Source organism: Phyllobates terribilis, unplaced genomic scaffold, assembly GCF_046119375.1.
Source record: "Phyllobates terribilis strain yellow unplaced genomic scaffold, ASM4611937v1 Scaffold_69__1_contigs__length_7402412, whole genome shotgun sequence".
Taxonomy (NCBI): domain Eukaryota; kingdom Metazoa; phylum Chordata; class Amphibia; order Anura; family Dendrobatidae; genus Phyllobates; species Phyllobates terribilis.
The window spans coordinates 7,264,531-7,289,666 of NW_027362829.1; the positions used below are offsets into that span (position 1 = coordinate 7,264,531).

The 25,136-nt window shown below is 47.7% G+C and overlaps 2 protein-coding genes across 2 annotated transcripts in view; both read right to left on the minus strand.

Annotated features, from left to right (window-relative positions):
• The window catches only part of LOC141194365 (uncharacterized), a 70,297-nt gene extending 56,198 nt beyond the window's left edge, over window positions 1–14,099 (minus strand). Inside the window, exons 1-6 of the mRNA XM_073662279.1 lie at window positions 13,898–14,099; window positions 13,543–13,644; window positions 13,234–13,413; window positions 13,036–13,159; window positions 12,855–12,952; window positions 12,566–12,656 (exon numbers count right to left, since the gene is read on the minus strand). Of these exons, the coding sequence (XP_073518380.1) occupies window positions 12,566–12,656; window positions 12,855–12,952; window positions 13,036–13,159; window positions 13,234–13,413; window positions 13,543–13,620 (571 nt within the window). The 5' untranslated portion in view covers window positions 13,621–13,644; window positions 13,898–14,099. The remainder of the gene's footprint in view (window positions 1–12,565; window positions 12,657–12,854; window positions 12,953–13,035; window positions 13,160–13,233; window positions 13,414–13,542; window positions 13,645–13,897) is intronic.
• LOC141194332 (gastrula zinc finger protein XlCGF66.1-like) overlaps window positions 1–14,118 on the minus strand; it is a 240,017-nt gene extending 225,899 nt beyond the window's left edge. Inside the window, exon 1 of the mRNA XM_073662234.1 lies at window positions 14,039–14,118. Within this exon, the coding sequence (XP_073518335.1) occupies window positions 14,039–14,064 (26 nt within the window). The 5' untranslated portion in view covers window positions 14,065–14,118. The remainder of the gene's footprint in view (window positions 1–14,038) is intronic.
• Window positions 14,119–25,136: the final 11,018 nt, after the last annotated feature.

Below are 25,136 nucleotides of genomic sequence, written 5' to 3' on the forward strand. Positions count from 1 at the left end.
GGCTCCCAATGCGCGGACTGTGTACAGAAGACACTGACTGTATGACTGTATGATGTCAGCCAGGTGCGTTTCATTCTGAAATTCTGCGGCGTTTTAGAGAAATTCATACTTTAATAGACTAGTCGGACAGGCGGGTTCCCGGCGGCTTCTCTCTGCCCGCTGTCTTAGATTGACAGGCCTCTGCCTACGTGATCTATTACTTGTATATGGGGAATTATTTTTGCATAACGAGCTGTGGTTTTTAATGGTGGTTTTTTTTGTGTTTTGGTCACTTTTTGATTTTTTTTTTATTATGCAGAATAAGCAAAAGCTGCAATTCTGACATAGTTTCTCATCTTTTTTTTAAGTCTGTTCATCGTGCTAGATAAATATGGAAATAGTTTTATACATGCAAGTTGTTATGGAAATGGTGATACCAAATATGCCAGGTTTGTTTTTTTTCTTTCAAATTAAGCTATTTTTTATTGCCAGCATTGGGCATTTGGGGATTTTTTTCTTGCATTGTTTAACACTTTTTTTATAGACTTTATTTACAGAATAATATAATTAATTATTGAGATAATACAGTGCAGAACCAGAAAATTGCACCCAGCATTTCAATTTTTGTTCTCAGATTCTTCATTGTAAAGTCTTACCGATAACAGGATTATGACCGCACCATGAGAGAGGGGATCCGCCCTTCAAGGACAGGAAACCTGCAGGCTTAAAAGGTTGGCACCTCTCCTCCGCACCAGTTGGATTACAGAGCACGATAGGACCTCCATTGGTTGTTGCCAAAACACAAATCTTACCCGCACCACAAATCACAACTAAAACTGTGAACTTATAAACACTAGTGAAAGAAGTGCTCACACACACGTGACGGGAGGGATTATAAGAGTGCTGTCATGGGTTCCGAAAAAACACATTACTGGTAAGTAACTAAGATTCACCCATGACAGCACCATGACAGAATTATAGAGAAAATTAAGAATTTAGGGAGGGACCACAGCCTGGAGCACCCTTCTTTCAAAGGTGAGGCCACGCCATCAAATGAAGATTGGCTACTCGTGGATGGTGAATTGGCCCCAGAGAGGAGATTTGGAATCTGCGGGAGGACCCACGAGTCGGTGACAGATATTGTCCTCAACCATGAAAAGCCCCTGACATGATGACTCTGTAGGAACGCAAGGAGTCTTCTTACTGCCAACTCAACTGCAAGTAATTCCTTCAACTTTGAGGAAAAAACTCTCTCATCCCCTTGTCCAAAAGCCCTGGTTTACTACGTCTTCTGGATGAGCCCCCCAATCCCTGTGACTCACATCCGTGGTGAACAACTGTGTGACTTTATTTACCCAGAGAGCCCACCTGGACAGATTAGTGACATTCAGCCACCAAAGGAGGGACTGCACTGACATTGGAGATAGCGTCAACCTTCATTCCAGGTGTCCTCTAAAGGAAATGTCATTTCTTAACACATCCTACTGCAAGGCTCTAGTATGGAACTGGGCTCACAAGACTGCCGGAATGCATGAAGTTAGAAACCTAGAAGGGACACAGCGCTTCTTCTAAGGGACAGGATGGGGAATTTCAGGGCCCTTAACATCTGGCCTCGGATCTTTTATTTTTTATCGCCTGGGAAATTATACTCCTGCACCTCTGAGTCCAGCAGAAGCCCAAAATACTCCTGTATTTTTAGGGGCTCTATCTTTGACTTTTTAAGGTTCAATAGCCAACCTAAACATTCTTAGGTGGATATCACCTCCTGTAACTGACTAATGCAATGCCGGGTCGAATTGCCTACAACCAGAAAATTATACAAATACGGTATAGTCAATACATTCTTCTCCCGGAGATGGGCCATCACCTCTTCTGGGAAGAGTAACTTTATTGCAGATTTTACACATTCCATTTTGAATGAAAGGATTCTCAGGAATTTAATAAATCCCTTCAAATTTATTATCATCTTGAAAGAGCAGTCTGGTTTCTTGATTAGAAAGAGAGGGGATTAAAACCCCTTCCCTCTTTCTGACACTGAAACTTCTAATAGGACAGCCTTCTGTACCAGCTGAGACTTCGGCCTCTGGGGCCCGTTGCCCTGCTGACAAAGACCTAGAGGGTATTGCCACGAATCTTCCATGCGGGATTGAGCGGAACTCCATTTCTAGACCGGATTTTATCAGGCCGAGAATCCAACTGTTTCCCAATATTTTTTCCCAGGCCGGGAAGAAGGACGAAAGTCTCCCCCCACATGGGCTGGAAATCACTGACTTTTCGGAATCCTGGGAGGAGGTTCCGAACATGAAGCTGCTACCTTTTCTTCTATGATCTTTCCATTTGTCTTGATCTGTGGAGGTCTTCCAACGAGTGAACCTTCTTTTCCGGAATGATCGCTTGTAGGCTGGGATGGACAAGTTAGAATATCCCTTTTTAGCATTGCCAGCCTTTTCCAAAGCTGAGCCAAACAGGTGTTCCCCCTCACATGGAATGGCACACAGTTTCATTCTAGCCTGGAGTTTCCCTGGCCAACATTTTAACCATAAGTGTTTGAAATGGCTGTGGATTTTGACGCTAAACAAACTTGAATCAGCCGAAGCGAAGATAGAAAAGCTGCAGCCCCTCGCATAAGTGGGACAGTGGCCAAGATATTGTATCTTGACATTGTGTCTTTTAACTGGGTTTCCAGATGATCCAACCAGATGATTAAGGATCTGGCTGCACATGTAGCAGCCATTGTTGGCTTTAAAGCACCAGTCAACATCTCCCATGTACATCTAAGCCGCTTTTGCTATGGCCGCATCCAGTTTTGGGGCTTTGTCCCCGTTTGACAAGGAAGGCTCATCCAAGGGAAATCTCCTCTTAATTGATGGGGGAAGGGAGCCTCTCTTTTCAGATCTTTTCTATTCCCTCTAAATTAGGGGGCAGATTTTTTCATACCTATGCTTTTTTTGGTCCAAGCCTCCAAACATAATGTCCTGAACTGATTTCTCGAGTTTTGACTCGACTATCCCCATTGTGGTCCAAACTGCCTTTACGAGTTTGTCCATCTCATCTATAGGAAAACAAAGAATGCCAACGTTACCGTCTGAGGAGAATTCATCATCATTATTTGAAACGCTAGACACATGTAACCCCGGGACCACTGGCTAGCCCTTTTTGCTCTTCTTACCTCTATGAACGTCTTCCTGGGAAAGGAATTTAAGGGACTTCCGCCATGATAATTGATCTTAAATCGGTGGCAGAGTTAGTGGTCTCCTCCGCTACTGTCTGCTCTATACAAGACTGGCAAAGTTTTTTTTTGGTTGGAGTCAGGCAATAGATTTCTGCAAAGCGCACACTCCTTGTGCTTAGACTTTGCTGTACACTTCTTTCCCTGGCAATAACTGCCAAAAAAGGGAAAGGCTACATCACTGAGTGAACTTTCACAAAGATCACTTACCAGTGTGAGGCAATCAAATAGTACGAGGTTTAAAGGGGAACCCACCTCAGCCAAAAGACCATCTCTAGAGGCCGAAAACTCGTCTACTTTCCTGGAGCTCCTCTGTCTGGATTTGCCACTGCCTGCAGACCTCTGTCTCTCACAGATACTGCCACCAAAACTACTGCTACGGGGTCGACGCTGTTCCGCCTGCTTCTGGGGCTTCTTATCAGGCTGCTGCTGCTCAGTGATATCCATTATTCTGGAGGGAACAATGCGCAAGGAAGTACCGATCCATGCTCCTGCCGTCATTTAGATGCCGGAGAAACGCTATTCCCCACCTCTCCAGGCCCTTCCGGAACCACCGGTTCCCACAGAGTTCCGGTCAAGTGGCTCACGCTTCATCCAGGAATGCCCCAGTTGTGCAATCTGGGCACGCCCCGGCCGCTGCTAACATGCTGTTCAGGCGCATACTGACATCGAACACGCCTTCTTCGCATCAGAGAGGCGCGCCTTCAGACCGGAAAACGCCAGCTGACGTGAATTCCAAGGAAGCACTGCACATGCTGCTGCCCTGTATCTCACTTCCAGGTGTGTGCCAACACCCGATGAGCCACGCTATCCTCTCCCAGGATGCTGCTCACCTGCGCCCACACACAACCGTGAAAGTCCTCCTGGACCTACCGTGGCGCTTCTAGGGACCCTGCACTGGGAGAGGCAGGGAAAATACCGTTGTCTGAACCGTCCGTCTGGGCCTGGGAGAATGATCTTCCGGTATAAAGGTTCCCTCATCAAGGACAGGAAAACAACTGATCTGTGGGAGAGGTGCTGCCCTTTTAAGCCTGTGGGTATCCTGTCCTTGAAGGACGAATCCCCTCTCTCGTGGTGCTGTCATGGGTGATCGATAAAATTCATTTTATATAATTCATCAATTATATTTTATTTTACATAATGCATCAGTGGCGCCCCTGCGGGTTCAGTCGCCACAGAGGTACTGCATCTCACACAGAGATGTGGTATCTCACGCTCAGGTAAGGAAAGAGTACTGCCCGGGACCCTAACACCTGCATCCAACACTACACTACTCCAGACCGGCAGGAGGGGCAAGATGCGTCGCTTCCTGCTGAGCCCTGTCCCTGGCTGGAGCGAGGGGAACCAAAGTCAGGGGGAACCATGTAGTGGGTGTGGGTGGAGGAAGAAGTTCAGGGGAGCACTTGTTAGGGATAGTCTATAGAGAGAAGCCATCTTGAAGAGATCAGGTCAGTCAGAAGAGGCCAGTGAGAGGAGCAGGAGCTCTAATCTGGAGGAGGGCCTAGCCAGAGAGGCCCAAGGCTGGAGAGAGAGAAAGGAGCAGGAAAGGCTCCAGAAACGTGGAAGGGACCCCAGGGGTACAGGTAGTGCTGGATGCCACCCGTACGCCCGAATCTGCCAAGAGGTGGAGGGGTCAGGTCGCACAGAGGGGACCGGTCCCTAAATTAACAGAGTTTTTTAAGCCACAACTAGGAAACCGGAGGCTGCAGTATTTCAGGTACTGTAGCCACAAGCCACATCTAATCACCAGAAAGGTGGCCATAGAGGACCCAGGGGACAGAGAAGACGTCGCCCGGCAAGATCCACGGCCACTGGCCCGATACACTGGGTGTGAGGTGCAGGGAGACGGCCAGAAGGAACACACAGAAGGGGGTCCCGTTACGTACTCCGGAGAGACCTGGGAGTTTGCTGAACCCCTCCCTGAGTAAGCACAGAACGCCTTGGGAAGTTACTCTAGTACTGGTAACTGGAAGTCTAAGAAACCGTGAGTAAACCCTGAGGACTGCACCTTACTGTCTCTGTGATCATTATCTGCGCCATCCTCTACACTACACCATAACATCAACATCTACACTGCCCTGGAGCTTAGCTCTACCTGTGGAGAGCTATACCAACTCTGCTGCATTACCAACAGCTCCAGAGGACCTGCTCCGCAGCGGTGGCTCCCTTTAGCCGCATACCACAGGTGGCGTCACGAACCGTATCTAAGAACTATAAATCCCCTGTAAATAAATATTCCCCTTTTGATTGACTGCCCTGGGTCACGGACCGGATCACCGCCACTGTGACATCTCCCCTAGCAATGACCGGCCCGGCACCGTGTACCCCACGGCCCAGGGGGCGCGTCACATCTAGTAGTGCGGGCCTAGGTAAAATAGGAAGCAGGTCAGTGAAGGCACAGTGAGCTGTCATAAGAACATACAGATGAATATGTAAGCAGCGCACCAGATAGAGCGCCTCCCACAAGCCGCCCCGAAGCATAGCATTATCTCCAAACTGAAAGTAAAGATTACACAAGAACCACAAGATTTCATCAACCAAGGTATCATATTAACCCCTTAACAACATCTGACGTACTAATACGCGTCTGTGCCCTGGGACTTAAGAGCCAGACCCGTATTAGTACGTCATGGCGATTGCGCGCGCACACAGGCTGTGTGGGCGCGATCGCCGCCGGGTGTCAGCTGATTGTCACAGCTGACACCCGGTACTATGTGCAGGGAGCGGTCCTGCACCGCTCCCAGCACATTAACCCCCGCGATGCTGCGATCAAAGTCGATCGAAGTCGATCGCGGCATTGCGGGAGCAAGGGGAGGTGATCGGCGATACTCACCTCCTCTTCCGGCTTCCAGCGCAGTCTGCAAAGGCTTCCCGGGTGTTGCCATGACGACCCGATGTCGTCATGACAACATCCGGGTCACCAGAGAGCAGGAAGATTGCTTGGACATGCGCAGTGCATCTCCAAGCAATCTTCACACTGTGCACTTCTGACAGCCTGCATGGCATAGGGATGGTGCTGCAATCCTGTGCCATGCAGGCGATCAGAAAAAAAAAAGTGAAAGTCCCAGAGTCGGACAAAGTAATAAAGTGTATAAACTGTGTGAAAGTGGAAAAAAAAAAAAAATAAAATAATGTGCAAAAATATAAAAAAAAAATAATACACCAAAAATAAAAATATAATGTACCCATCAATAAATATTATTATAAAAAAAAAAAAAAAACAATAAAAGTACACATATTTGGTATCGCCGCATCCGGAACAACCTGACCTATAAAACTGTCCCACTAGTTAACCCCTTCAGTGAACACGGTAAAAAAAAAAAAAACGAAGCAAAAAACAATGCTTTATCACCATACCGCCAAACAAAAAGTGGAATAACACGCGATCAAAAAGACGCATATAAATAAAAATGGTACCGCTGAAAACGTCATCTCGTCCCACAAAAAACAAGCCGCCATACAGCTCCATCAGCCGAAAAATAAAAAAAGTTATAGCTCTCAGAATAAAGCGATGCTAATTAATATTTTTTTCTATAAAATAGCTTTTATTGTGTATAAGCGCCAAAACATAGAAAAATGATACAAATGTGGTACCGCTGTAAACGTACTGACCCGAAGAATAAAGCTACCTCATCAATTTTACCACACGCGGAACAGAATAAAAAAAAAATAAAAAAAACAATTCCTGAATTGTTGGTTTTTGTTTATTCTGCCTCCCAAAAATCGGAATAGAAAGCGATCAAAAAATGTCACGTGCCTGAAAATGGCACCAATAACAACGTCAAGTCATCCCGCAAAAAACGAGCCGTCACATGACTGTCTGCCAAAATCTGGAAAAATTATAGCTCTCAAAATATGGCGATGCAAGAACTAGATTTTACAAAAAATGCGTCTTTTAGTGTGTGACAGCTGTCAGTCATAAAAACCCCATATGATTCTGGCATTGCTGTAATCACACCGACCCAAAGAATAAAGTCATCTAATCACTTATACCGCACAAGGAACGGCATCAAAAATAAACTCTTGGGTTAGGATTGGGCTAGGGTTAGGGCTGGGTTTGGGGCTAGGGTTGTGCTGGGGTTAGGGCTGGGTTTGGGGCTAGGGTTGTGCTGGGGTTAGGGCTGGGTTTGGGGCTAGGGTTGTGCTGGGGCTAGGGTTGTGCTAGGGTTAGGGCTGGGGTTGGGATTTTTTTCAAAAGTAAGAAAAAAAGATGACGATATGGCGACTAGTGTTGAGAGCAAGTGCTTGCTACTTGAGTTTGCATCGGGTGCTCTGGTATGCATTGAGTATCGTGGGTATTTGAGTGACATGCTCGAGTCTCTGCCCCATATGCTTCGCGGCCAAAAAACTTTACGGGGATTGCCTGCCATGCACGAGCGATCCCCGCATGTTTTTTTTTGGGTGTCTAATAACCGTGAAACATGCGGAGCAGGGACTCGAGCATGTCACTCGAGCACATGCTGTACATGGTGCATACCTGAGTACCCGATGCAAACTCAAGTAGCGAGCACTTGCGCTCAAGAATAATGACAACTTATTCAATATGATGACCTAATGTAAACAAATTCTGTGCTGTACCTCTGGGTTCAAAATGTTCACTATACACCTTAATAAAATCCTTGAGGGGTATAGTTTCCAAAATGGGGACACTTGTGGGGGAGCTCCACTGTTTAGGCACATCACGGGCTCTCCAAATGCGACATGGTGTCCGCTAACAAATTGAATGGAAAATCGGCTCAAATTGTTAGCGGATGCCATGTTGCGTTTGGAGAGCCCCTGTGTGCCCAAACATTGGAGCTCCCCCACAAGTGACCCCATTTTGGAAACTAGACCCCCCAAGGCACCTATCTAGATGCATAGTGAGCACTTGGAACCCCCAGGTTCTTCACAAATTGATTCGTAAAAATGAAAAAGTGAAAAAAAAAACACTTTTTCATTTTTATGAATCAATTTGTGAAGCACCTGGGGTTCCAAGTGCTCACTATGAATCTAGATAGGTGCCTTGGGGGGTCTAGTTTCCAAAATGGGGTCACTTGTGGGGGAGCTCCAATGTTTGGGCACACAGGGACTCTCCAAATGCAACATGATATCCGCTAACAAATTGTCGGCTCAAATTGTTAGCGGACACCATGTTGCGTTTGGCGAGCCCCTGTGTGCCCAAACTTTGGGGCCCCCCCACAAGTGACACCATTTTGGAAACTAGACCCCCCAAGGCACCTATCTAGATGTATAGTGAGCACTTGGAACCTCTAGGTGCTTCACAAATTGATTCGTAAAAATGAAAGAGTGTTTTTTTTTTTCACTTTTTCATTTTTACGAATCAATTTGTGAAGCAGCTGGGGGTTCCAAGTGCTCACTATGCATCTAGATATGTGCCTTGGGGGGTCTAGTTTCCAAAATGGGGTCACTTGTGGGGGAGCTCCAAAGTTTGGGCACACAGGGGCTCTCCAAACACAACATGGCGTCCGCTAATTATTCAAGCAAATTTTACAATCAAAAAGTCAAATGGCGCTCCTTCCCTTCCGAGCCCTGCCGTGCGCCCAAACAGTGTTTTTTCCCCAAATATTGGGTATCTGCGTGCCCAGGGGAAATTGCACAACAAATTTTGGGGTCCATTTTTTCTTGTTACCCCTGTGAAAATAAAAAAAATTGGGTCTAAAGTAACATTTTTGTGAAAAAAGTTAAATGTTCATTTTTTTCTTCCACATTCAAAAAATTCCTGTGAAGCACCTGAAGGGTTAATAAAGTTCTTGAATGTGGTTTTGAGCACCTTGAGGGGTGCAGTTTTTAGAATGGTGTCACTTTTGGGTATTTTCTGTCATAAAGACCTCTCAAAGTGACTTCAAATGTGATGTTGTCCCTAAAAAAATGGTTTTGTAAATTTTGTTGGAAAAATGAGAAATCGCTGGTCAACTTTTAACCCTTATAGCTCCCTAACAAAAAAAAATTTTGGTTCCAAAATTGTGCTGATGTAAAGTAGACATGTGGGAAATGTTATTTATTAACTCTTTTGTGTGACATATCGCTCTGATTTCAGGGCTTAAAAATTCAAATTTTGAAAATTGCAAAATTTTCGCCAAATTTCAGTTTTTTTTTCACAAAATTTTTTTTTCCACAATCATGAAGTACAATATGTCATGAAAAAACAATCTCAGAATCAGGGGGATCCGTTGAAGCGTTCCAGAGTAATTACCTCATAAAGTGACAGTGGTCAGAATTGTAAAAATTGGCCCGGTCATTAACGTGCAAACCACCCGTGGGGCTTAAGGGGTTAACCAGTGTAATGTCGCCCACCAGACAGTGTATGTAGCTTGCTGAGCACAATCCTGCTGACAGGTGCGCTTTAAGTTTACGAAAATCTGAAAATTTGTCCGAAAATTTAGAAAATTTTGCAATTTTCTAAATTTGAATTTTCATGCCCTTAAATCAGAGAAATATGTTACACAAAATAGTTAATAAATAACATTTGTCATATGTCAACTTTACATCAGCACAATTTTGGAACCAAATTTATTTTTTGGGTTAGGAAGTTATAAGGGTTAATAGTTGACCAGCGATTTCTCATTTTCCCAACAAAATTTACAAAACCATTTTATTAGGGACCACATCACATTTGAAGTCATTTTGAGGGGCCTTTATGACAGAAAATACCTAAAAGTGACACCATTCTAAAAACTGCACCCCTCAAGGTGCTCAAAACCACATTCAAAAAGTTTATTAACCCTTCAGGTGCTTCACAGGAATTTTTGGAATGTGGAAGAAAACAATGAACATTTAACTTTTTTTCACAAAAATGTTAATTTAGACTCAAATTTATTTATTTTCGCAAGGGTGACTGGAAAAAAAATTGACCGCAAAATTTGTTGTGCAATTTTTCCTGAGCACGCATATACCCCATATGTGGGGGAAAACCACTATTTGGGCGCACGAATTGAAGATGCGCCATTTGACTTCTTGAATGTAAAATTTGCTTAAATAATTAGCAGATGCCATGTCGCGTTTGGAGAGTCCCTGAAGTGCCGAAACAGTGGAAACTGCCCACAACGGACCCCATTTTGGAAACTAGACCCCTCAAGGAACTTCTCTAGATGTGTGGTGAACACCCTGAACCCCCAAGGTGTTTCACAGAAGTTTATAACGTAAAGCCGTGAAAATAAAAAAAAAAAAAACTTTTTCCACAAAAATGATCTTTTAGCCCCAATTTTTTTATTTTCACAAGAGTGAGAGGAGAAAATTGACCCCAAAAACTGTTGTGCAATTTCTTCTGAGTACGCAGATACCCCATATATGGGGAAAATACACTGCGTGCACGGCAGGGTTCAGAAGGAGAGGAGCACTGTGTGACTTTTTGAACTCAAAATTGGCTGGAATCAATATTCCTATATAGTGGAAACCCCCCAAGTGACCCCATTTTGAAAACTAGACCCCTTAAGGATTTTATCAAGGGGTATGGTGAACATTTTGAACCCAGAGGTACGACACAGAATTTAATAACATTAGGTCATCATATTGAATAAGTTGTCATTAGTCTTGAGTGCAAGTGCTCGTTACTTGAGTTTGCATCGGGTACTCGGCTATGCGCCATGTATCGCGGGTGCTCGAGTGACATGTGCGAGTCCCCGGCCCGCATGTTTCACGGTTGTTAAGACACCCAAAAAAACATGTGGGGATCGCTCGTGCATGGCAGGCAATCCCCGCAATGTTTTTTTGGCCACAAAGCATATGGGGCAGAAACTCGAGCATGTCACTAGAGCACCTGCTATACTCGGTGTATACCCGAGCACCCGATGCAAACTCAAGTAACGAGCACTTGTGCTCAACACTAGTCATCATTTTTTTCTTTACTTCTAAAAAAATCATAACCCTAACACAGCCCTAACCCTAACACAACCCTAACCCTAACACAACCCTAACCCTAACACAAACCTAACCCTAGCATAACCCTAACTCTAGAGTTTATTTTTTTCACCGCTCCTCGTGCGATATAAGTGATTAGACAACTTTATTCTTAAGGTCGGTGCGATTACAGCGATACCAGATTCATATCGGGTTTCTATATTTGGCAGCTGTCACCCCCTAAAGCGCAGGAAAATAATTTTTCCATATTTCGGCTGAAGAGTCATGTAACGGCTTGTTTTTTGCGGCACAAGTTGACGCTTTTCTTGGTTCCGTTTTCGGGCATGTGACATTTTCTGATCGCTTTCTATTCTGATTTTTGGGAGGCAGAATAAGCAAAAACCAACAATTCAGGAATTGCTTTTTGTTTTTTTTAAGCCATTCGGCGTGTGGTAAAATGTATTCTTCGGGTCAGTACGTTTACAGCGGTACCACATTTATATTGTTTTTTAAGGTTTGGGGCTTTTATATAATAAAAACTATTTTATAGAAAAAAATATTTTTTTGCATCGCTTATTCTGAGGGCTATAACTTTTATTTTTCGGCTGATGGAGCTGTATGGTGGCTTGTTTTTTGCAGGACAAGATGAGGTTTTCAGCAGCACTATTTTTAATAACATTCGTCTTTTTGATCACGTTTTATTTCATTTTTTGTTTGGCAGTATGATGATAAAGCATCATTTTCTTCGTTTTTTATTTTTTGACTGTGTTTACTAAAGGGGTTAACTAGTGGGACAGTTTTATAGGTCAGGTCGTTCCGGATGTGATGATACCAAATGTGTGTACTTTTAATGTTTTTTTTTTTTTTTTTTTATAATAATATTTATTTATGGGTACAGTATATTTTTATTTTTTCATTATTTTTAATTTTTTAAAATATTTTTACAATTTTTATTTTATTTTTCCCCACTTTCTGGCACTTTTTTAATTACTTTTACACTTTGTCCCACTATGGGACTTTCACTTTTTGCAGCCTGATCACTTGCATAGCATAGAGATGCAGGAGCATCTCTGTGCTATGCAGGCTGTCAGTCCTGCACTGGCACAAGTTAGTTAGAACGTGACAGAGAACGATCTAACTAACTTGCTGATGCCTGGTGACCCGGATGTCGTCATGACGACATCAGGTCACCACGGCAACTACCGGACCCAGCAGACACAGCGCGGGATCCCGGATACAAGGTAAGAGGGGTTACCTCCCCTTGCTCCCGGAATGATGCAATCAACTTTGATCGCAGCATTTTGGGGGTTAATGTGCCGCTGTGGGACCGCTCCTGGCACATATTACCGGGTGTTAGCCATAAGGCCCAGGGCACAGGGACGTACTATTACTGACATTGTCAGTAGGGGGTTAATAAACAATTAATATAAAGATTACAAATCCGGACAGGACACAGATTATTACATGTAATACAATTTTTTTTAATCTGTGACTTCTCTACATTTAGTGGTCACTACTCACCTGGGTAGTCATATGTAGGAATCTCCTCTTTACACTGCTCATCACCCCTCACATATGTCTCTGTAGTATTAATATGGGTCAGATCTTCACCCTGAAACAAATATTGTAAAAGTCACAGACAGATGGAGAAATCACATCTATGATCAGCTCTAATCCTGTCATCTCCACCGTTCTCATTACACAAGTATAAAACATATAATACTGGTGGATAAAACAAGACTGAGCACAAGACCTTCACAGCCATCTACACATCATAGGGGAGATCTCATGACACCTTCTCTCCTTCTACCTGATGATCCTGAGGAACATTGGGATCTTCTTGTTTACAGTCCTGTGGAAGAAGAGGATGGGGACATCTCTCTGGTGTTGTCCTCTTACTGGATAGATCTGGAGGAAACACATACAGGGACTGAATTCATTCTTTACATACAGATAATTATAGGCCATGTGTATTTAGTGCTGTCTATTACCTGGTGATTTGAGGGGCTGGGGAACCTCCATCATGACGTCCTTGTACAGATCTTTATGTCCTTCTAAATACTCCCACTCCTCCATGGAGAAATAGACAGTGACATCCTGACACCTTATAGGAACCTGACACATACAATGATACAGTCATCCCCCCGATCTCTTCATAGCGTTACTGTATAATATCCCAGCAGTGTCACCTCTCCAGTCAGCAGCTCAATCATCTTGTAGGTGAGATCTAGGATATTCTGGTCATTGATGTCCTCATCTATCAGGGGGTGAGGTGGAGGCCCCGTGATTGGGCTCAGGGGTCTTCCCCATCCCTCAGACACAGGGTCCTGACAGCGCTCACTAGAGGTCTTCTTCACTACTGTGTAATCCTGGTTATGGAGAGACACATTAATAAATCTCACTCCAGACATTTCCAGAGTCCTCACCTCTCCAGTTCTGTCCATCTGTTATTCCCATAGATAAGAATGATGTAATGTGACGCCATCAAAATCTCTCACCTCTCCAGTAAGACGGAAGAGGATCTCTAGGGTGAGGTGTAATATCCTCTCCGCCATCTTCTTCTTGTCCTTCTCCATCCACTAAGGTTTAAGGTAAATTTTCTAGAAGATAGAAGATAATGATGAACAACTCGCTGTTCACACGTTCAGTTTTTTCAGCTTCTTTTAACCCCTTCAGGTTTCTAAAACAGTTAGAAGAAGTGACCTGAAAACAGCAGATAAGACCCCAAAGTCCTGTCAGGTGGCACTCTGCTCTGAGGCCAGAGATGGGCATTATAGTGAGGTCACAGGACTCCGTCTGTTATTAGGGAGATTCACATTAAGGAGAAAAGTAAAAGGATCGTTCAATAATGACCTCAATATGAAGCGTGTGATCCAGGGAGCGGCTGCTGGAGACGTCTGGAGGAGCCTTCATTACATGAAGAACACGAGAAGAAGACGACGTCCAAGAGACCGAAGCCGAATCCTGCGAGAGAGTAATGGAGACGGCACCGACCTCCACCTGCAGAGCGGCCACCACATATATGGCTGCTCTGTGCGCACAGGACCTGTGATGAGGTCACAGGAGGGGAGGAGTCAGGGGTCACATGATCAGGGGCCTCAGTGGATGCAGGACTCTGCTGTGCTGGTTGTCATGGTGCTGGATGAGCTGAAGTTTATGTGTGGGGTCAGGAGGGGTTTACAGTGTGGATGTAGCAGAGACGCGTGTGCACGAGGTGTACGGAGCGGAGCCGCGCGTGTACGAGGTGTACGGAGCGGAGCCGCGTGTGTACGAGGTGTACGGAGCGGAGCCGCGCGTGTACGAGGTGTACGGAGCGGAGCCGCGTGTGTACGAGGTGTACGAGGTGTACGGAGCAGAGCCACGCGTGTACGAGGTGTACGGAGCGGAGCCGCGCGTGTACGAGGTGTACGGAGCGGAGCCGCGTGTGCACGAGGTGTACGGAGCGGAGCCGCGCGTGTACGAGGTGTACGGAGCGGAGCCGCGTGTGTACGAGGTGTACGGAGCGGAGCCGCGCGTGTACGAGGTGTACGGAGCGGAGCCGCGTGTGTACGAGGTGTACGAGGTGTACGGAGCAGAGCCACGCGTGTACGAGGTGTACGGAGCGGAGCCGCGCGTGTACGAGGTGTACGGAGCGGAGCCGCGCGTGTACGAGGTGTACGGAGCGGAGCCGCGTGTGTACGAGGTGTACGGAGCGGAGCCGCGTGTGTACGAGGTGTACGGAGCGGAGCCGCGTGTGTACGAGGTGTACGAAGCGGAGCCGCGTGTGTACGAGGTGTAGGGAGCGGAGCCGCGTGTCTATGGAGCGGAGCCGCGCGTGTACGAGGTGTACGGAGCGGAGCCGCGCGTGTACGAGGTGTACGGAGCGGAGCCGCGCGTGTACGAGGTGTACGGAGCGGAGCCGCGCGTGTACGAGGTGTACGGAGCGGAGCCGCGCGTGTACGAGGTGTACGGAGCGGAGCCGCGTGTGTACGAGGTGTACGGAATGGAGCCGCGTGTGTACGAGGTGTACGGAGCGGAGTGTGTACGAGGTGTACGGAGCTGAGCCGCGTGTGTACGAGGTGTACGGAGCGGAGCCGCGTGTGTACGAGGTGTATGGAGCTGAGCCGCGTGTGTACGAGGTGTACGGAGCTGAGCCGCGTGTGTACGAGGTGTACGGAGCTGAGCCGCGTGTGTACGAGGTGTACGGAGCGGAGCCGTGTATGTACGAGGTGTACGGAGCGGAGCCACGTGTGTACGAGGTGTACGGAGCGGAGCCACGTGTGTACGAGGTGTACGGAGCGGAGCCACGTGTGTACGAGGTGTACGGAGCGGAGCCACGTGTGTACGAGGTGTACGGAGTGGAGCTGCATGTGTACGAGGTGTACAGTGCGAAGCCGTGTATGTATGAGGTGTACAGAGAGCGGAGCAGTGTGTGTATATGATGTGTTAGGAGAGGATCTTTGTGTGGATAGAGCGGAGGCCTGCTCTCTCTCCTCACCGACCTAACCCTACTGAGAACTTGTGGGCCCATCTTAAACAGGAGTTTTACGGTGAAGGACACTGGATCGCCCACAGATGGAGAAGCTGACAGACTCCATGTTTGGAGCTTCTGACTGTTTCCATTTAGTTGCATAATAATTCTGCAGACAGAGATATTCTCCTAAGTCTCCTGACATCCAGTAGCTCATATGTAAGAGGGTGACCGTGACGGTCATGCGCCTCTTCCCTCTTAATGCACATAGTGCTGTGTTCTATGTTTATATATGAGCATTCATATGATCTAATGTCTGATGGGTTACTTATAGGTTCAATATAGGTAGGTGCGGGTAGACTATTAAATTGATAGAAGTAGTGCAGAGGTGGGCACTGTAGCACACAGAGTATGCAGTTATGGGTTGGGAAAGAGTTAAGGGGTTTAGGAGCTGCTCCAGTGTGGGAGTGGCAGGTTTAGTGAAGAAAGGAGTCACTTCCTGATTGCAGACAGAGTGAGTTGAGTGAGGGACAGTGACTAGTGAGGACCTGTCAAGAGGACACAGGAGAAAGTACAGGAGAAGGGTGTGTGTGTGTCACAGTCTGGGAGTTTTTGGACAACCTTATCTGGAAGGTGAATCCGAACAGTCTATACAGCGGGGACAACAGGAACAGATGTACATGTAGAGGTCAATGTGGGAACTTCGCCTTATGTGCCAAGAGCGGACAGCCTCATCAGGGAGGTGGATCCAAGCAGGTCAGGCAGTGGGACAGAGAATGGAGTTGCCCAGAGAGCTGACGCGCTCGGCGTTGGTCTTCATGTCCAAATCGGTGTCTGTGACTTTCATCACTGGTAAAGTGCCGCTGTATGTGAAGAGATCACAAAGAGACTGTATCACTTGTTACTCCCTGTATGTGACTGTGGCTGCAAGTAAAGAAGTTTCTATGTGTTTAAGATGGTCTGGTTTTCTCCTTCTGAAGGTTAAAAGATTCAACACCCGGGGCGGCGGGTCAGAAGTGAGTATGGAGGTCTCCTTCACGGAAGCACCACAACACACACACCCAGGGATTCTCAGAGTCCCCTTTTTCTGTAGCGGTCCAGGGTGAGGATTTAATCACTGAAACTGACATGCCACTCTCCACCGACTGTCACCCTGACCCCCGTTACACATACACAAGAGGCCGATGTCCATCAACTGCCGAAAGACAAAAACGAGTAACGCACACATTGTTTTTATTAATCCACAAAGCTGTAAATATCCTAGAAATCAAGACTGAGGGGTTTTTATTTGTTTCTTCAATTTGAACATTAATCTTTTGATCAATATATCCCGATTTATCTATCTGCACCCTCTACATAGAGCGAATTCTGCATCACTAAGATGAATGATGAAGGGCGTGTATGTGCATGAAGGAAGCTGTCAGTTTCTATGCACCTTCATTTACCTCACTATGGCTTGCAGTATAGCAACAAGCTCGGCTGTATGCGGAGGTAAAACATGGGATACTGTCTCTTTAAATTTTCAGGTTAGTTTATTTAGCAGTAATAAACTACCCTGGGGTCCATAAAGAAAACACAGCCCATTCGGCTAAAGAGACAAAACAAAATACAAAACTTGCAGCACAGTCCGTATCTCGGCCAAGGTCTGGCCAGTCACAATTAGCCACACACAGGTTCAGCACAGCATGTGCTAGCTCCTTCCTTCCTACTGAACACACCTGACTGTGAGGACTAGCTATTTAAAGCCAAGACCCTCCCCTGATTTGAGGAATGGTGGAGAACATCCCTCCCTGCACTTCATTATCCACTGAAAACATTCCCTTGTAAATGTGGTTCTATTAACTCTCTCTGCACCTACTTGTGTAGGAGAACTTGCATGTCTTCACATCACTGAGGCTAAGAGTCTCAGCACCACATGCCTCCCTTCTGACACACTACCAGTGACTTTGTCACAGGCTGTATACATGTGTGTATGTATATCAGCCATTAACTCCTTGTTTGGTCTAAGATGATGCATGGTGGCTACCAGACACATAGTTGATGGGAAGTATGTATCACAGAGGTGGTTGTCCTCTGTGATGTAAACCTGGAGTATTGCTGTAGTGCACATAGTACTAAGAGGCTTGTTTTTTGTGTCTGGGTCAGGTTTTGCGGGCATCCTGAGAGATGAGGGGTCTGGCTGCCCACATAACCCACCCATGGGTGTGGCTCACAGGGTAAAATGGAGTCTGCTTGTTTGACACATGGTCTGTGTGTGGAGGTAAGAAGGCCTCCTGTGTGTTAAGGCCGTTTATTTTCCTTTGTGGCATGGTTTATGAAGCACCAATATACCAGAATGGACATTTAAATGGAAACAGTTCCTGTGATACCTCACCACGCACTCAAGTGAGTAGCATTCCCACAATTGGTGTTAGAAGTGCGGGCAGCGTTCCTAGGGAACACATGTGACTGCTAGAGAGGTACTGCATGTCCTGGATGAAGGCGGCCATAAACCAGGGAGCAACTTCAGATAGCATGTAGGACCTGATTAAACACCTGGTTCAAGCTCAGCTGCAGCAGCAGTGCCAACAACAGCTGACGCAACAGGAGACAAATAAGCAGTTTGATTTACTCGCAAAGGCAGTTCGTGGCATGGAGGCAGCTTCGACTCCAAGGTCAGCTGATGATTTTTCCATCCGGAAGGCGGTAAGGAAAGTCCTGCAGAAAATTACCAAGGATGACGACATAGAGGCCTTTTTGACCATTTTTTAAAGCTTGCCGAGAGGGAGAAACTCCCGCCAGAGCAATGGGGGAAAGTACTGGTGTTATACTTAATGGGGTAACTTCAGAAGGCTTTCTATGACTTGGCCTTACAAGGAATATATAAAACTGAAATATTTGCGCGCTGGGCATATCACCGTGACAAACTGCCTCGCTCCCAAATGCTTGATGTGCTGCACTTTGTCCAAAAATGGTTGCATCCAGAGACCTCTATCCCTGTGCAGATGGTAGAGCAAATGTTAATCTACAGGCTGGTGCACTCCTTTCCGAGACCAATACAGACTCGCGTTGCCAGGGTGATCCCCGAAACGACGATGACCTGGTCAGAGTTTTTGAAAGGTATCAGGGGGTCGAAGATGCCTTGGGTAGTCAACCCACTCCATACTGGGTGTCCCAACAGAGGGAAGAGGCCCAAAATGGTATGGGGTGTCAGTAAAATATTAATCTCTTATGATAAAAAAAATACATAATAAGAAACTTTGAAGCTTTGGTTATTTTGAAGATCTTGGCAGAGACACCTATTCTGTACGTCAAACCTATAGGGCCCTTGTCAATATGGGTTATTTCGAGATATGGTTAATGACTAGTGTTGAGCCACCCTCGTAGTGTTCGAGTTCGGTTCGGTTCGTCGAACACCCGTGTTTTCGCTGAACTGTTCGTCGAACTGTTCGTCGAACACCGTTAAAACCAATGGCAGGCAAACAAAAACACATAGAAACACATAGAAAACACCTTCAAAGGTGTCCAAAAGCTGACAAACTGCTCAGAAGACGTAACTAACACATGGAAAAGTGACAAGTACATATAGTCATGCGAAAAGAAAAGAGGTGGAGGAGTAAAAGGAGGGGGAGACACAGATATAGGCATGTCATGACCTTCTAAAATCCAAAAAGTGAGAAGCCGACACGGCCAGTCCGTTCCTACCCGTGCCACCTCCGTGTCGCCGGGTTTGTGCCAGACCCTGACGGCCAGCCCCCCTCTCCCAATACTGGTGGGTCGAGCCCCCCCGCGGTGGGTGGGAGTAACATCTGCAGAAGAAAGACCATCTTCCAGCCAAACTAACATGTTGACTTCTTTTCGTGGACAATGTGATACGATCCCTTTCTTACGGACATGCCCATCGCTATAAATTCCAGATGAGGCACAAAAACAGCAGGTGCTTCAACGGATATCAAGTGCTCCTTCAAGTGGGCTCTCCACCACCTCAATTTCAACATCACAAATACTCCAGTCCTCAGAGGTGTCACCCCAATTGCACTTGCTTCCTCACAGCTCCCAAGTCTCCAGCTGCCCGTCTGAGTATGGGGTAACACAGATGGTTGAGTCTGCACAGCTGTTTACTCATACTATAGCCTTGGAAATGGAGGTCTGCTCCAGAGCTTCTGTTAATCCAGACGAGGAAATGATCTGCACTGATGCCCAGAATCTTTATAAGTCGGATCCAGGACCAGATGAAGAAGGTTCTGAGCATAATGTAGACCCTCGTTCCCAAACTGTAACTCCTGTTGGTGGAGACAATGATGAAGACGATGATGAGACTCAAATACCTGATTGGAGCGACAACTTGACTTTTTGGTCAGGGCAGGAAGAGGTTGGCTCTGAGGACGACGGGTGTGAGAACACACAGGGTGATGATGACGAGGTTGGAGATCCCACTTACTGTCAACCCACAGTCAGCCAGTCGATGAGGTCAGCAGAGGAGGTGGAGGAGTATGTGACTAGCCCAGGGGATGGGGATGACTTGGTACCCGGGCCTTTGCCTGGCCTTGGGGATGTCGCGGTGGTCGGCTCCCTGGCCCGTACCCTGGGGTCACTCTTTAAAAGGGTGGATAATTGTTAATTTTATAAGAGTTCGTGACGCCACCTGTGGTATCTGGTGAGAAGCACCAGCGCTGCAGCAGTCCACTGAGGCCCGTGATAAGGCAGCTCGATGGTATAGCTCCCCACAGGTGGAGCTAGGTCTCAGGGCAGCGTATGCAGGGGGAATGCAGGACAGGCGAGACCCAGCTGGGTCAGAGCAAGAATGGGAACGGACACGGTAGTCACTTCAGTACCTTTTACTGGTGGAAATTCAGGCACATCCCGGAGCACTGTAGGGTGTTGGGTGCATATCAGGATCCTCCCCAATGAGCGGGTATAGGGCCTCCTGTTTCTTGCCTCTGCGTAGTAAGTTTCTGACCTGCCGGGAGCTAGGCCTAACTTTGTCTCTGTCCTGCGCTGGCTGACCTTGTGGTAGGGCCTTCTCTTGGAGTTCACGCTCCCAGTATGCGGGGCCTAAGCATCTCCTGGCTCTGTTACGTATCAGCACCTTAGCGATCCTGGGACTTGTAGTTCTCCAGGGATTCCGGTTATGCCTTACTGGGTCATAGAGATCCCGGTAAGCTCAGATCCGGTGTCCGGTAAAGGCTTCGGGGTGAGCTGGTTAAGCTCCTCTGCCCCTTATGTACTAACTCGCCGCTCACCTTCGGCCTACTCGGGACCTCACTAGGCTATACACACTAACGGCAGCTTGCCGCGCTTCACCGATCTTATGGCGCCGGCACACCTTAAGCTCTATCTGGGCTCCCTGAATCTAGCTACCAGGAGCCTCGTGCTCCACTGCTGAACTATTAACTGAGTTCTCTAGACTAGACTGAGCTGCACTGCAGACTGACCTCTCTTAGGCTTCTCTACTGCAGGAACTCTTCAGAGGAACTGAACTGCCTAGCTCCACCTTCCCTATTTATATCCCTAACGGGCTCCCTCTGCTAGTCTGAGGTGGAAGGTGGAGATGTGTAAATGTTTATGGGGGCCTCTTGTGGAGGATTCCATCAATGCACTCTTCTAGGATCTGTGATACCAAGCGCAGCGGGGCGTCACAGATGCTATTGACGACGAGGTTAGGTTGTGCCTTCCTGGACAGAGACGGAGTACTGGAAGCACGTCAACAACTGCATCCTCAACCACAACTCTGCCTCTGACCACAAGTCGTAGTGGCTCTTCAGGTCGCATGGGCTCTAAGCCTTGCATAGCCTGGGCATTTATTCAGATCGATAAGGATGACCCAACTCGTGTTATCTGTAATATTTGTCACCAAAAGCTAACTAGAGGCCAAAAATCCATAGTTTGAGTACTTCATGCATGTACCGTCACATGGATATGAAGCATAAGTTGCAGTGGGAAGCTCACTGTGCTACAATGCGGCCTAGCGGGCTGGGCCAACCACCGTCTGCCCCATCTTGTGCAGCTGCAGCCTCTTCATCCTCTGTGACTGGGGGGACAGCAGTCACACATGTTTTTGGACGCAGACCTGCCACCTCTTTACCCGCAACAGCCAGTGTGATTGGCAGGTCGTCAGTTCATTGGGAAGTGGAAACACCTGCTGGTGTTGAGCGCTCTCCGACATCAAGAGCACCACCTTTGGATCAAGGCAACCTAACATGTCCGCCTGCATCTTCCTCACAGACCGGCAGTTTGCCGGGGACACCCTACTCAACCCCGTCTAAGCACAACAGTCAGCCCTCGGTCCCTCAGATGTGGAAAAGTAAAAGACCATTTCCTCCTAGACATGAGAAAGCTAAGAGGTTGAATTTCACCATCTTCAAGCTGTTGGCTACAGAAATGCTGCCTTTCCGCCTGGAGGACACAGTGGATTTTCGAGACCTTATGTCCGTCGCAGTGCCCCAGTAACAGATGCCCAGTCGACACTACTTCTCAAAGAAAGGTGCCTGCGCTCCACCAGCATGTCGCACACAACATCACCGCTTCTTTGAGAAACTCTGTGTGTGACAGGGTGCATTTCACCACAGACACTTGGACGAGTAGGCATGGACAGGGGCGTTACATGTCGCTGACTGGGCACTGGGTAACTATGATGACAGCAGGACAAGGGGCTGCTGTCCAAGTCTTACTGTCCCCAAGAGTTGTGCGTCAATCCTCTTTATCTCGAAGTTCCTCCACTGCTTCTGCCTCCTCAACCTCCTCTCGGTCCTCCACCTGCACCCAAAGCCTGTCTGGTAATGCCACCTGCTTTCTATCTGCACAGAAGGAATCCTGCACACCTCCTTACTATGCTGGCAGCAGGGCTCAACGGCATCAGTGTTTACTTTGAAATGTCTGGGAAATGTGAGTCACACAGCTGAGGAGTTGTGGTCAGCTCTGGAGACCCAGTTTCATGAATGGTTGTCTCCACTGGACCTGCAACCAGGGAAGGCCGTGTGCGACAATGCTGCAAACCTGGGTGCGGCCCTTCGCCGGGGCAATGTCACACACGTGCCTTGTATGGCTCACATGTTGAACCTGGTTGTCCATAAATTTTTAGCCCACTATCCCAGACTAGATGGCCTTCTGCAGAGGGCACGGTCGCTGTGTGCTCATTTCCACCATTCACATCCCGCAGCTCAATGACTTACATCTCTACAGAAGTCGTTGGGCCTGCCAGTTCACCGGCTGAAATGCGATGTGCCGACACGGTAGAATTCAACTCTGCACATGTTGCAGCGACTGTGGCAGCACCGACAAGCCCTGGTGCAATACGTTCTGACGTATAGCCTGGGCCAACGAGATCCAGAGGTGGGGCAAATCACGCTGCAGGAGTGGTCTCAGATCAGGGACCTATGAAGTTGACGCGCCCCCTGAGCCGTGGGGTATCGAGCCGGGCCGGTAGACGCTGGGGGTTGTAGTCACTGTGGCGGTGACCCGGTCCGTGACTCAGGGTGGTCAATCCAAGGGTAATTTGTATATATGGATTTTATAATGTTCGACTACGCCACCTGTGGAGTGCGGCCAAAGGGGCTGCCGCTGCGGAACAGTCCTCTGAAGCTGGTGGTTTTGCAGCAATGGTATTATTACTCACCACAGGAAGAGTGTAGCTTCAGGGCAGTGTGGGTGGATGATGGTGGTTGTAGTGCAGGGAGTCAGTAATGAACACAGAGTCCGTGTGATGCAGTCCCAAGATCTTTACTCACAGTTGTTGCAGTCCAGATAACAGGTACCAGAGCAATCTCCCCCGTCGTGCTGTGTGTACTCAGTGAGGGGCTCAGTCCACCCCCAGATAGCTCTGGAGTACTTAGCAGGACCCCCTTCTGTGTGTCCTTTCTCTGGCCTTCTCCCTGCACCTCACACCCAGTGACACTTCTATCCGGTATCCTCGGGCCTTGGCGGGCGACGTGTGTTCCGTGTGGCTACCTTCTTAGTGAGACTGGTGTGGACTTTGGCCTGCAGTACATGAAATGCTGCAGCCTCCGGTTTCTAGTTGAGCCTTGCTGTTTCTCCGCTAGTTGAGGGACCGGTTCCCCTTATCTGGCCTGACCCCTCTACCTCCTGGTAGCAGCGGGAGTATGGGTGGCCTTCTGCACGGCCCGTACCCCTAGGGTCTCTTCGGTTCCTGGAGCCTTCCTGCTCCCACTCCTCTCTTCTCTCCTTCAGTCCTGGGCCTCCCAGGCTAGGCCCGCCTCCGGAGCAGAGCTCATGCCGAGCCTCTGCTCCTGTCACTTTTCCTCCTCTGACTGGCTTGCTCTTTCTAAGATGGCTTCCTATTTTTACTCTCCCTGTCATGTGCTCTCCTAAGCTGCTCCCCTAAGCACCCACTACATAGGACCCTCCCACCAGCTAGGGACCTGGGACTGTGCTCTCCCTTAGGAGCAATCTCGCCCTACCCCCACTGCGGGTATGTGTTGGATGCAGGTGTTAGGGTCCGGAGCCATACGCCTTCCTTACCTGACGGTGAGATACCACACCTCTGGGTGAGATGCAGTAACTCTGTGGCGAGTGAACCCTCAGGGGCGCTACACACCCTTCTGCACAGTTTTGAAATGGCGACGAAGATGTTTAGTGCTGACGACGATGCCATTATCAGCATGACTATTCCGGTGATTTACATGCTGGAGCACACATTAAACAGAATTCAGAGTCAGGTGGTTGGACAAGAGGAGGTGGAGGAAGTAGAGGAGGAGTCATATGCGGAAGGGATAACATCTCCAAGGTCCAGACGGTTGGCAGCACCAAGGCGGCAGGCATGGGAAGGTGGGGGAGAGGGATTAACCAGGGCGCATGGTAGCAGCCAAACTGTTGAGGAAGGTGCAGGAGCAGAGGAAGAAGTGGAGGACGAACTGGCGATGGGCATGGAAGACTCATCAGATGAGGGAGACCTTGATCACATTTCTGTTGTGCGAGGTTGGGGGGAGAGGGCAGAGGAAGGAAGCATGATTCTTACCTCGCTACCAACACAACAAGGACTTGGTCCTCCTGGATGCGCAAGACACATGAGTGCCTTCTTGCTGCACTACCTGCAACATGACCCTCGGATTGTCCGTTTGATGGCCGTGATGTCTCGTGCACCTTGCCATACCGCTATCGGCACAATCTCTGACCATACTATAGCTAGTTTTGTGATAAATTCTCTGAAGCGCTCAGTGTCTAGTTTCGTTACTGCCATTAGTTATGCGCTCTTGTGATGACCTAGGTTGTTTCCCCCGGCCTGTATAACTAAGATGACCGGACCTCTTGCCTCTCTCCCTTCCCTACCTTGATTACCTCCATTAGTACCTGTGGCCATATCAGACCTCTAATAGCTCTCCAGTTGAAATATGTGTTATGAAACTCTAATTTCCTCCCGCCTGGGTGGACTTTCGCCCTTTTTCTGCCCAATATATATACGAGTGGCCTATCACCCACACTGTTGGCTTAGCGTCACCTGTAAAAGAAACAAACCACGTTAGGATAACAAGTCCGGTCTTATGTATCTCGCCAAACACGTGGATCGCCATCTCCCTATCCTCTGAACTTCCGTTTCTGACAGTCCTGCTCTTGCTGCTTCCATGGCCGAGCCTTTGCGGAATGAGTGTGTCCCGTAATCTTTGGGGTGGTTCCCTGCCGATGTTATGCATTTATTAAATATAGCTT